The sequence below is a fragment of the Notechis scutatus genome, chromosome 1 (genome assembly GCF_049901735.1).
Source record: "Notechis scutatus isolate UNSWTSFEM ecotype Mainland chromosome 1, rNotScu1.2, whole genome shotgun sequence".
NCBI classification, from domain to species: Eukaryota; Metazoa; Chordata; class Lepidosauria; order Squamata; family Elapidae; genus Notechis; species Notechis scutatus.
The window spans coordinates 42429457-42443056 of record NC_142009.1 but is presented as its reverse complement, the minus strand read 5'-3'; the positions used below and the strand labels follow the sequence as shown (position 1 = coordinate 42443056).

At 37.3% G+C, this 13600-nt stretch overlaps 1 protein-coding gene across 3 annotated transcripts in view; it reads right to left on the bottom strand.

The window, feature by feature from the left end:
• MERTK (MER proto-oncogene, tyrosine kinase) overlaps nucleotides 1-13600 on the bottom strand; it is an 86772-nt gene that overhangs the window by 65189 nt on the left and 7983 nt on the right. For all 3 annotated transcript variants that reach the window (XM_087962075.1, XM_087962079.1, XM_087962084.1), the window contains exons 4-5: nucleotides 9562-9735; nucleotides 2010-2096 (exon numbers count right to left, since the gene is read on the bottom strand). In XM_087962075.1, the coding sequence (XP_087818201.1) occupies nucleotides 2010-2096; nucleotides 9562-9735 (261 nt within the window). The remainder of the gene's footprint in view (nucleotides 1-2009; nucleotides 2097-9561; nucleotides 9736-13600) is intronic.

Genomic DNA, 13600 nt, shown 5'->3' with positions numbered 1-13600 from the left:
TAATCAGGGGCTCTGTAACATAGTAAGAACCGAAATGTGATATTTAAGGTCAGTTCACAGATAATGGTCTCAGGAAGAGCAAGCTCTTGGGTAACTTGGATGTTTTTTAGATGTAAGGACTTTTTATAGAAGATAGTAACACCACCTCCTCTACAGATTTCACGATCGGATCGGTAAACATGATAGTCTCTTACTGAAGTAATGAGTCTCTTACTGAGGTAATTATCAGGTAGTTACTGAGTTCAAATAGTTTGTTGCATCCTCTAGATAAAGCATTACTAGTAGTTAGGGTATAGTCCCAGAATTCCCAACTAGTATAGCCAAAGTCCTAATGCATTTATAGGACATGAATTTGGGGAGCTGCATCAGGCAAGAAGGAGGAGGAGGAGGAGGAGGAGGAAGGGGAAGGGGAAGAGGAGGAAGAGGAAGAGGAAGAGGAAGAGGAAGAGGAAGAAGAAGAAGAAGAAGAAGAAGAAGAAGAAGAAGAAGAAGAAGAAGAAGAAGAAGAAGAAGGGACTAACAGGTGTACAAAATTATAATTTCTACTCAAACATAAATTCTGCTAACTCAGTGGAACTTATTCTTTATTATGTTCAATTAAATTAAATGGAACTTGCTTCCGCACAAATCTGCACAGTAATCAGCATTATTGCATTCACACTTTCTGATGATTTTATCTTTTATTATTTTTATTATTTATTTACTGTATATTTCATATTTCCAAAAGTATTTCTAATTTTATCAGATTTATAATAGTAGTGGTACAAAATAAACCAGAAACAAATAACAAATACATTTAAACATTAGGATGAACGATTTTGGGAGTAACAGTGTAAATGAATGGTTTATATAGTATAGCATGCTACATTTGCATCGAAAATAGACTTTATACACTGCTATGGCCAAAAAGAACAATTTATCATAAGGTCATATTCATTCTTAATTTTCTTTAAGATCTAAGAGGAAAAGGGATGTTTAATTTATTGTTGAAAAAAAATCTGAAACAAACAAACCAGAGTGAATTTTAATAATGCATTTTAAAAAAGCAACATTCTCCTATGTAGTATTGCAACTAGGAACTGTGACAGGATGATCTACTTTCATCCAGGTTTGCTGCTGGCCAACTAACTGTATTTGGAAAAATCTCTTTCTTAGCCTTTTCCAATCTATCGCCCTCTAATCATATTTTAGGACTTTAAAATTCTTAACATCTAGGCCTGCTGGCTAGGAATTTTGGGAGTTAGAGATCCAACTCATCCGTTGTAGTATATAGTATTAGAAGAGGCTACACTAAATCAATTCATTTAATTTCCAGAATCTTTCTAAACCAGCCAAGTCTATGTATCCATTCATGTTCCTAATATTATCACTGAATATTGGATGAAATTTTAGTATGGCTCACACAGAAATACTGTATACAGCACTGAAGAAGAATAAAATCTAATTAGGAAAACCAATCTAACAAATGGACCTGTAACAAATTCCTGAAACTTCAAACATACACGTAAGGCTTTCCAGTTAGTTATTTGACAGTTATGCCTTCTTTTTCCAATATATCTGAAAGGCAACAGTTTAGTAAAAGCTAGTCTAGGCTTAATTCACTGAATAAATTAAGCCACAAAATATTTTCCATCTTAACAATTTCATGAATCCACTGCTAGTATTTACTGAATTTTTCCATACTTCCGGAATCTGACTTGTATCTTTCAGGTAGACCAGATTCCTTTGGGAAATGCAAAGCAGTTAAAAATACAGATTTTTTTCAGTAGATTAGTCACTTTTATAGAACCACTCTTGTAGAAAATACGTATGTATGCCTTCCTTGTGGAAAACATTGGAAGATACATTTAAAGATTTGAATTTAATTTAAAAGGTACTTTATAGAGTACGTTATGAAATAGCTATAGTTAAGAGCAGTGGACCTTAGTAAGAAACACAACTTGTTTTTTTCAGAATGCATATTAACAAAATTTTAGAACAATAAAGATATTCTCACACATAAGACTGACCCTTTATATAGATTCGGGCTTCAGATGATGTTGCTAATCCTTTCTTGTTATGAGCTTCACAGTGGAAAACAGCAGCTTCATTAAGACCTGCAAACCCAAATTAAAATAAACATACAAACTAAGAATATGGCTAAATGGGAAAACATGATCATGGCACGCAATAAAATAAATTGCAACTTTATTTGGCTTCTTTCCTGAACAAAAATTATGAACAAACTTTCAAGTGTTATTTTACAGTTTGAGCAAATCTCTCTTGAAATACAACATTTCTCTGACCACAAGTATTTACAAGAAAGCTTTGTCTTTTTTGTGTTTTTCATTCTTTTTTAAGAGATTTTCTTTTACCTAAAATATAACTGAATTCTTTGACAGAGCTATTTTAATGCCTTATGCTACCGCTTTGGGCCACAGCAATGTCAAGGCATGGAAAAGCTCAGCAAACCAATTGTAGCAAATAATTCAAAAAGAAGCGTACAAAGATAGGTAACCTCTTTTGTGCAGCCCTCATGCAATGTGGCGAATCTTTTTTAAACCACAGGAATTTCAGTAGCAATCTAACAAGAGACAGAACTGCAACTTTCATGCTAGTTTTTGGTAAAAAGAGGAATGTGCATTGAAGTTAATAATTAACATACTAAATATACTAAAACCATATAAACATTTTCTAACTGCCAGAACTTGAACTTTGACATTCCAGCCCTGCCTCTCTTGGGTAATTTTACCGCAACTTTCTCCAGTAGTTGTTTGCCATTCAGCTGGTATTAAAGGACTATAATTGCACTCTTAAAAAATAGTTTTACTTTTGATATGACTTAAAGTGCAGTTGTAGGCGCTGTGTGTGTGTGTGTGTGTGTGTGTGTGTGTGTAACAATGAAGGCACAGAGTATAGTTTCATACAATGTGGCCACTGCAGTGTATTTTAACCCAAGGATGTCCCAAGGTTTTCCAAGAATATGTTTGCATCCCAAATATCATCCTCCTTTCTCCTTCCTCTATGCAAACCATATATCTCCAACTATATACAACAACAAAATTTATTTAGTTATTTATTAAATTTACATGCTGTTCATCTCTTCAATAACGCAATCCCTTTCCCAGAATATTGCTCAAGAAGAAAAGCATTGATACAAAAGTTTTGGGTTCAAAACTTAAGAGATCTGGAAAAGGCCACCCTTTGACAACCTGCTGTCAGTTGCTGATTATGGTCTTACTTTGCTTCGGATTCCCACATTTGGGAGAAAAAGCTACTAACTGTACCACAATCAGACTTACCAATTAACTACGCTAGAATCAGCCTCTATCAGCATTATTTATTTATCTATTGAATTTAGAAACTGCCCATCTCCCTCACAGTAGAAACTGCCCATCTCCCTCACAGGAGACTCTGGGTGGTGTACAACTAACATATTACAATATAAAAAGCGTATATAAAATTTAGATAAGAGGCAAAGATAGTTAAAGTTCAATATTAAAAGTTAACTACTAAAGGCAGGGAGACGCCCTTCACAACACTAACCAACCCCATGGCTGTGTGCTTCTCTATAGGCCCCCAAACAAAATGGCAGGGCCTTTGGGTCCCCCCCTCCCCCGAATCTATGTTGATTCCTGGTGATTGCAGTTTTCTTGGTAAGATTTCGGAAGAGGTTTGCCCTGGCCTTCTTCCTAGGGCTGAGAGTGACTGGCTCAAGGTCACACCACAATTCTGTTGACCTTTACTCCAAGCATGTGTTAACCATTAGTTGAGAAAACTCTTGTGCGTAGGTATGATAAGCAATAAATCAGTTTAATTGTCTTTGCCTGTGGACTTAATCTTTCACACTTAACATTAACCCCATTGCTTCTCCTACTATATCCCCAGAATATATGTGTTAGCCTATTCAGGGAACAAGCAATGATAATGGGCTAGCTATCATTTGAAGGATCTTGTCCTCCATTACTGCAGTGATGTCTGTGATTCCTCCCCCCCCCCAGTGTTCTTGATTTTCAGTTCTTGTCAGTTCCAACCATTATGATTTGGGTTAATTAACTGATTATTAATGAGATGATTAATAGTAACGTTTCTATTAACATGTTTAGCCTACTCTTCATCCTCCAAATGGGACTTATATGAGTGACTTATATTCCAGCCTCTGACTGAGACTTACAATTTTAAACACACTATGGAAAAAATGGGAATGCTATGTTCATAAAACGATATTAATGGTTCAAGAAGAATTAAAAATGGTTGGCTTCTTAGCAGAACTGATAGCATGACCATGTTTTCCTTCATTCCTCGACTTCAGAATGAATACAGCTTTTAAATGTTGGCGTAACCCATAACTATCACTTTTGTCTGGCACAGAAGATTAGGACCACATTTCAAATTCCAATTAAACTGATTTATTACTAATCATCAGTATGCATTGGAATCTTCTCAGCTAACACCCAGCACTGCTTGGAGTTAAATAAAGGTTAACAGATTCAAGGTGGGTTAGATTTAGTCCTCTTGTGGCTATGTAGGGATTCTAGGCTGATCACTCTTTTAACGCTGCCCTTAGATGCTGCCATTCCTTCTCCTGTAGAATTTACTATCACTAAAGTACATTATTTGCAGATTGCATTTTCTAGTAGCACACTATACTCAAAGTATATACTCAAAAGTCTTGGTGTGTTCGGGTCTTTTTCCGTGTTAGATTGAGAGCATCTTGGCAACATTTTGATGAGGTCCCACTCACCATCTTCAGGCTGGTGCTTTTGGCTTTGTGCTTGTGCGAGCAAAGCACAAGCATGAAGCTGAAAGCACCAGCCTGTAGATGGCAAGTGGGACCTTGTCGAAATGTTGCCAAGATGCTCTCAATCTTACACGGAAAAGACCCAACACGCAAGATCTGCAATATATATATATATATATATATATATATATATATATATATATATATATATATATATATATACACACACATACTTAAGTTTTCGTGGGTACTTACATGTATGGTATTCAGCTTTGCTTGGGTATTTTCCCACGTCAATACAGAAGCCTGATGATGGCAGATGAGATTCTGCCAAAACGTTGCTACAACTTTAAAAGCACAACTACAATGACGTGGGAAAATACCCGAGCAAAGCTGAATACCACACACACACACACACACACACACACACACACACACATATATATATATGTGGATCTTTGGTTATTCGGGTTTTCTCCCGCGTAAGATTGGAAGTATCTAGGCAACGTTTCAATGAAGTCTCATTCATCATCTTCAGGCTTGTGTCTTCAGCTCTGTGCTTCTCCTCACTCTGAGAAGCACAGAGCCGAAGACACAAGCCTGAAGATGATGAATGAGACTTCATCGAAACGTTGCCTAGATACTTCTAATCTTACGCGGGAGAAAACCCGAATAACCAAAGATCCACATACAAATACCTGCGAGAACCTCAGAATACACACACACACAGACACACACATACATACATACAAACATACATACATGGTATTCAGCTTTGTTCGTGGGAGAGTGCGTGTAGATAGCGGTTTGTATGTGTTTGTATGTGAATGAGACTTCATCGAAACGTTGCCTAGATACTTCCAATCTTACGCGGGAGAAAACCCGAATAACCAAAGATCCATATATATATACATACATACATATACATATACATATACATATACATATACACATACACACACACACACACACACACACACACACACACATATATATGTGGATCTTTGGTTATTCGGGTTTTCTCCCGCGTAAGATTGGAAGTATCCAGGCAACGTTTCGATGAAGTCTCATTCACATAAGAAACTTAAGACACCAAGTTACCAACATCCTATGCACAAGCAAAGCACCCAAAAGCAACTTACAGAAAAATGAAATCAAAGCGCTACAAACCCTGAAAAGAGATAGCAGCATAATCATCCTCCCAGCAGATAAAGGGAATGCCACTGTAGTAATGGACAGAAAAGACTATGAAACAAAATTGACAGACCTACTCCAAGACTCCACATACAAACCCATAAACACAGACCCAACCACATATCTGGAAAAATTAACCAAGAAGAAAATTATAACCAGCCACATAAGCAAAGAGATCCAACACACGATCATACCCAGAGAGAAATCTTCCAGATGCCCCAAACTATACGGCCTCCCAAAAATACACAAAGAAGGCATACCTCTCAGACCCATAGTCAGCTCCAGAGGAGCACCACTACAAAACCTAGCTAAACACTTAGCTAAACAGCTACAGCCCCATGCTGAAACAGCAGCTTCACATGTACAAAACTCATACCACTTCTTGGAATTGATCAAAGACCTACATGTGGAGCAGGAAGATCTGCTTGTAAGCTTCGACGTGGTTTCACTATTCACTCAAGTCCCGATAAAAGAGACCCTGGAAATCATCAAAAATAAATACCAACCAGCTAAACACCTCATGGAACTAACAGAACACTGCTTAACCAACACATATTTCATATACAAAGGACAAAGATACAAACAAATTGAAGGAGCCCCTATGGGATCACCACTGTCACCTGTCATTGCAAACCTGTTCATGGAAGAATTCGAATCCAGAGCCCTGGCCAATGCCATCCACAAACCCAAACTATGGTTAAGATACATCGATGACACATTCGTGATTTGGCCCCATGGAAAAGAAAACCTAAACAACTTCCTAACAAACCTAAACAGCACACACCCCAAAATCAAGTTCACCATGGAAACGAAACAAACAAACAACTACCATTCCTAGATGTACTAATCTACAAAAAAACAGATGGCACACTAGGACACACCATATACCAGAAGAAAACACACACCAACCGCTACCTCAACGCCCAATCCCACCACCACCCAGCACAGATAAACTCCGTGGCTAAAACACTAATTACTAGAACCAAATGCCTGGCAGACAAGACACACATTAAGACTGAACTATGCACCCTGACCAAAGTACTGACAGCCAACGGCTTCCATAAAAGCAAAATCACCGGCTTGATCCACAAAAACACACTGAGACATAATAGAGACCCAGAAGATGAACAGACCTATGGAACAGCTGTCCTGCCCTACATAAGAGGCACTACAGACAAAATTAGTAAGATACTACACAGACACCACATCAAGACTGCCTTCAAAACAGACAGAAAAATAGCAGCCATCCTCAGAAACCCCAAAGATAAAATTGACCTGGAAAACCAAGGCATATACAAAGTCCCCTGTGCATCATGCCCGGCCACATACATTGGACAGACCAATAGAAGAATAAGTACCCGCCTGGATGAACACAAAAATGCAGTCAAAAAGCTGGAACACACTTCCTCACTAGTCCAACACATGGAAGCCACAGGTCATAGAATCAACTTCAATGGCACCAAAACCCTAGCCACTATAGAAAACCCCAGCCACAGAATCATCAGAGAAGCCATAGAGATTGAAAAAAGACCAGAAAGCATAAACAGAAGAGATGATTCCACCAGACTGTCAATCATTTGGAAGCCTGCACTCACAAACAAAAAAATCTCCACACCACAAGCCAGGCAAATACCTGGGCACAAACAGATCCCTCCTGATACCTCCAGCTCAAACACACCCCAACCAGGCACCCAGATGAAACCTAGCTTCCTAACAAATGATAGCCATCCATTTACTTGGAGCCAACCTGCACTAAAAGCCTTCAATACAGGAACACAATGTTGCCAGCCTACCAAGACAAAAAAAAGCCACAAAATAGACAGAAGATATTAGAAACACCAATCAAGCAGAACACAGCAAACTCCAAGACCAATAAACACAGACCAAGACTCTCAACCAATCAGGATGAAGAAAAAACCATTCTGGCACAGCAATAGGCTGCCCCAAATTCAAATCTGAAACCACTGTAAAAGCCTGACTCACAGATGAACACTATACAGAAGCCTGATGATGGCTGAATTCTGAAGAATCCCCAATGTATACAAAAGCAATCCCTACTGTCTGTCAAACGTTTGCATCAGATGATAATTTATTAAGAAACTAAACATTTTTTAAAAAAAACTGAGGTTGGCAATGTTCATTCTATACTACTGAAATAACTTTTTCAAAGGTTCAGTTTAAAAAAACAAAACAAATAAGCCACTTGGAAGGATAATACCGTTTAAAACAATCCATCAAATCAAGGAAATAGTATGATTTTCTGAACTTATTTAAAAATATTTTGAGCCCCACATATAAAAAGTTTCAGCAATAACTCTGAGGAACCTCAATTGTGAAGCTACACAATTTCCAATTATCTCCAGTTACTGAAAACTTGATTTGTTTCTTAGGGTTTTAAAATCATTTCTCATAGTACATGTTTATTGTTTATTTCCTAGATTTATATTCTGCCTTTTTTCAGGCACTCTCACCATTTTACATAGGGATCTCCCTTCATTTAACCCCATAACAATCCTACCAGATTGATGAACCCAAAATTATAATCTGATGTTCCAAAGTGAGGGTACATTTGAACAGATCGCCAAATTTAATACCTGAGCTATCATTCTATACTGTTTCACTTAAATGCATCTTTAATTGATATAATGAACAGATTTTGCCAAATACTGAAGTAGTATCACAAATGATGGGGTTAAATATCAATCTACCAATACCCACTCTGATAGTAGTAGCATCACTAGTTAAAGTGCTAGCTAAATCCATTATCTACTAATGGATTCAACTATAACAGCCTAAAGGATAGATTGATTTCTAACATTTGTATAGTCATCCATCTTAAAACATCTTTTTAATCTCACAGCATAGTAAATATCCTTTTAGTTTTTTAACTACAACACATCACTAATTAAAACTAGGATCTTCTTCATATAAAATATCTCTTTCCATCCGCACACAATACATACTACCGTGTTTCTCATATAATAAGGCCGGGTCTTATTTTTTTTTGAGCCCTGAAAAAATGGCTAGGCCGTCTTTTCGGGGGTGACTTAATTCCCCCCCCCTTGCATCTTTGGGTGGGCGAGCGGCAACGGCTTGGATGTTGACCTCAGTGTTGGTGGGGCACTTCGTATAGGGGTCAACGCAGGCAGCACCATATCCAGGTGTGCAACAAAAGTACTTCCTAATGGCAAGCCCCCACCATTCCCCCATTTCGCATGTTTTAATATAGGCCTTAATTTGGGGGGGGAGGGGCTTAATTTCATTTCATGCCTATAAAACATGCTGGGACTTCCTCTTGGGGGAGGCCGTATTGTTGGAGAAACAGGGTATATATTATATACCATTATGCACACACGCCCATACACACATGCTGACTCTAAAAAAACTCTTAAGTTTTCTGTTGTTGAATTGTTCCCTATAGCAATAGGCAAGTTTTTTAAAAAAATAATTGTTTTAGTCCATTTAGGCTACTCCTTTTAAAATAAATGTATCATTAATCTGCTCATTTTAAAAACAAGACAGAATGTCCAGGACTCAGCTATATGACCAATTACATGCTTCAGTTATATTTAATGTTCCCCTGTTCCAATGCAGATTAGCAAACCGATCATGCTAAATTTGTGTCAGGACAAATGGATTTAACTCACCTGGCATGCTCAGCACAGATGGAGAAATGTCAGTTTTCTTTGGGATTTGGTTGCTGTTCCAATGCCAGCGAATCTCAACAGGCTCAGGAGGCCCCACAGCATGACATGTGAGATTGAATGGTTCATTTCGGGTAACATTCAACCCCTGGGGCTGCTTAATGAAATGTGGCAGTCCTGCAGGCAGCAGAAGTAAAAGCACTACTAAGACGTTGAAAACAAGAGACACGTAGAACTACAACCCATTAGAATTTCTCCATTGCAGGACTATGAGTGACAGGAGTTGTAAGCCATGACATCTGGATTTCCTCAGATTGGAAAGACTGGACTTATACGATTAAGCTTTAAGCATTAAGTACAACAATTTTTCATTGCAGTATCATTCAGGGGTCTTGGACTTGAGATAATAAGTCCCTTATTTAAATGGTACAAATGGTATGAATGATTAGAAAATAAATATAGAAAGTAGGAAAAATGGACTAATGTAATTAAAATATGAGGCCTTAAGAGAATATTATTGTAGACATATAGACAATAAGGTATATAAGATAGAAATAATTATAGATACTTATAATAAATCACACAAGGTATCTGTTAATGTATAAATAAAATGTATATAATAAGAACTATAAGATGTACATATTTGTCGATACCAAAATGCTGTCACAGACATGATTGAGATTTGTATTTGTGAAAATGTAATAAAAAATTATTTTAAAAAATAAGTCCCATATTTAATAGCTGTCCAGCCTTAGAGTCAAGCAACCTTAATACAATCAAGGGACAAACACAAGAGTTCAGTGTTTCTCAAACGTGGCAACTTTAAAATGTGTGGACTTCAACTCCCAGAATTCTCCCGCCACCATGCAATTTTAAAACAAGCAACAGTCAAGGAGGTTGTGGCTTCTTTTGATGCTTCATAGGGTAATTTTCCATTATGGTATTTTTAAATACTATTTTTAAAAATCACATAAGAAAATATACACATGAGTTTCCGGTTTGTCGGCCGCGGCGGTAGGGATTCGCGGCTGCGCGATCCCTGCCGCGCTAGCCGTTTTGGGGCTCCGACCCGGACGGGTGCGGAGCAAGGCTGCCCTGCAGGGGTAGCTGAAGGTAAGGGGATCCGGAGGAAGGGTCTGGGGGTGTTGCAGACCCCTCCCTGGCCAGCAGAACCCCCTTTTACCAGGACGGTGCAGCGGCGGTCCGTAATGGCCGCCACAAAGAAGTCGGCAGCCGGGCAAGTATGCGCAGGAGGAAGAAGAGAAAGTTATTGAAAGTGAAAGTTCTTCTTGGTCGACCCAGGGCTTTGAGATTTATCTAATTTAATTCCTGGAAAAGATGGTTTTTTGATGATTTTTTCCACAAGAGAAAAAAAGCGGCTATTTTGAGGTGCTGAAAGGAAAGTTTACTCTCCCTCCCGACGGAATTAAGCCGGAAGGGAGAGGATAAAGAAAATATATAAATTTGGATCTTGTTGGAGGAGATGCCTTGAAGACTTGAGGACAGAAATATAATTTTAATAAGGCTTTAAAATATAGATTTGGACTCTTTTTGTATTTGTTTGATACCACCCCTGGAAGAGGAAGGGGAATTTTGGCTTGCTTGGATTTATTGAGGATTGTGGATTTTGGGATTGTTTTACCTTTCTCTCGGAATATTTGGTTGGTGTAAGAAGAAAGAGGAATAAAGAAAAGAAAAGATTTATTTATAATGGCTTTCCCTTTTGAAGACCTGAGGGATGAATATGAGCAAACAAAAGCAGCCTGCAAAGATGGTATGGAAAAAGCTTTTCTATTTCTAGAAATGGCGCTGGTCAATTACCAACAGACAATGGAACAGATGGAAACAGAAGTTGTTCCAGAAGAACAACAACAAGGAAAAGACGAAGACGCCATCTTTATTGAATCCCAAAACTTATTTAAGGAAGAAGGAAGGAAGAGAGCAAGGAAAATGAAGGACTTAAGATCTAAAAAAACATTTGAGAAAGAGAAAAATATGATGCAAAGTAAATATAATGATAGCAAACAAGAGAAAAAGGGAACACAACAGAGAAGGCATCCCAGCAAGGCAGAGGTTAGAAGAAGAAGGGGGTAGGAAGATTTGGTGGGGAAGAAAGAAAGGGGAAAGACGGAGAAAAGCCTCAAAGTTTTAAAATTGGATGGGAGAAGAGGAATTTTTTTTAGGGACAAAGGATGAAATATAAACTTCTGTAAGAAAGATTCTGCTAGGTACAGAAGATGGTATTGTAACATTTATATTTGAAATAGTAAATTAGAATGGTTTAAGATTTAATAAGAAATTAAAATGTTGAAGTTTTTAATAATGATTGGTTTTTAAAATGTAATAAAATATTGAAGGAAAGGAGGATACAATGTATTTAAACAATTTTGGTGGATAGAATGTACCAAGCAGAACCGAATTGGGTATTTGTTATGTTGAATGTTAATTTTACTAACTTAGGGGAGGATAGAAAGGCATCATACTCTGATTAGTGATTTCAGGAGAAATTCTTTTTATTATAAGAAGAGATAGAGGGATAATGAATGGGCAAAAGATATAAATTTAATGATTTAATTAAGATGGATTAAATAAGATAAAATTGTGAAGAGTGATATGCGCTGCCCATGCAAAGAGAGGTAACTGGGGCCAAGGTACTTTACTAAAAGATTTTTGTGTTTGTTTGTGTTTGTTTGTGTTTTATGAGAATATTGGGGAAATTTTTGTAGAAAGACAGGAAAAGATTTAAATATGTAATGATTTGTTTGTTGTTGAAATTTTTAATAAAACTTGTTTTTTTTTTTTAAAAAAAGAAAATATACACATATATGAATGATTATTGAACCAATTGGTATTGTGTCCAAGTTTCAGCAATCCATTGGTGAACATATTTTTAAAATGGTGAGTTATTTAAAAAACAGGGTGAGGAAAGATTCTTGAGACTCAGCACAATGACTAATGGTGTGCTGGAATTGTTTATTTTTATTTATTGATTTATTAACAACAAAGTTAAGTGCGCCAGCCAAAACGGATAGGAGCAGTTGAAACTTAAGCCCAAAAATAGTACTTTCAAAATAACTTCCACTGATCTTCATTGCATGGAAGAATTAAGCAACTGAGAAGGATGGAGTAGTAATCTTGCTACTCCCATTCGTTATCCATATCAATTGAGATATGTACAAAATCTGAAACCTGTGCATCTTTAGAGCATTTCCTCTTTGCCTCCATATTTTAATTAATAGATAATATAAGTGATTATAAAGATCAATCTGATAGTCCATCAAAGATCTTCTGTAACCTGCTTTTTCTATCAGTCTTATGCTAATCTGGCTGCCATCCATGCCGTTTTCATACTATAGAATTTTTTTAAAAAATCTGTCTACTTAGATGGAAATTGTGCATTAAGGTGGAGAGTCACAGTGATTCCCCAAGGCCTTTTTTACTCAATCTAGATGTGCCCAGTCAAGTATCCTGTGGTTCAAGTCAACATCCTCCATGGATCAAGCATCAAATACTAGCTCTTGGTTTCTTATTAAGCAAATCTGAAGTGGGAAGTTCATGGATTGGTGATAAATCTTCCTGCCCGTTATTGGAGCAAATAATCAAATGTAATATACTATGTTGTCACAGCCTAAGGCTCCCCAACAGCTTCAAACTGGTGCATTAGGAGGTACAATTTCCAGTATTCCCAGTCAATGAACACACTTGTAGGGCTCCAGCCTGAGAAAAGTTACTTTAAGTCAGTTTTCTCAACTTCAACCATTTTAAGATGTGTAGACTCCCCAAATATCCTAGCCAGCATGCTATCTACGGAATTCTGGGAGTTGGAATCCATAAATGTTAAAGTCCCAAAGTTTGCTTTAGAAATCCATTTAACCTAACAAGGCAGTGATTTCTAAGTGTGTAACAGAAATGAGCTCGAAGTGTACTCTGAATACGTGTTAGATTACATTAATTACTTGCTCACTAAAGTGGGAAGACACTGGTCTCCGTTCTCTTGACCAGTATGTAACCAATGATGTTGTCTAAGAGAATAAAAATATCT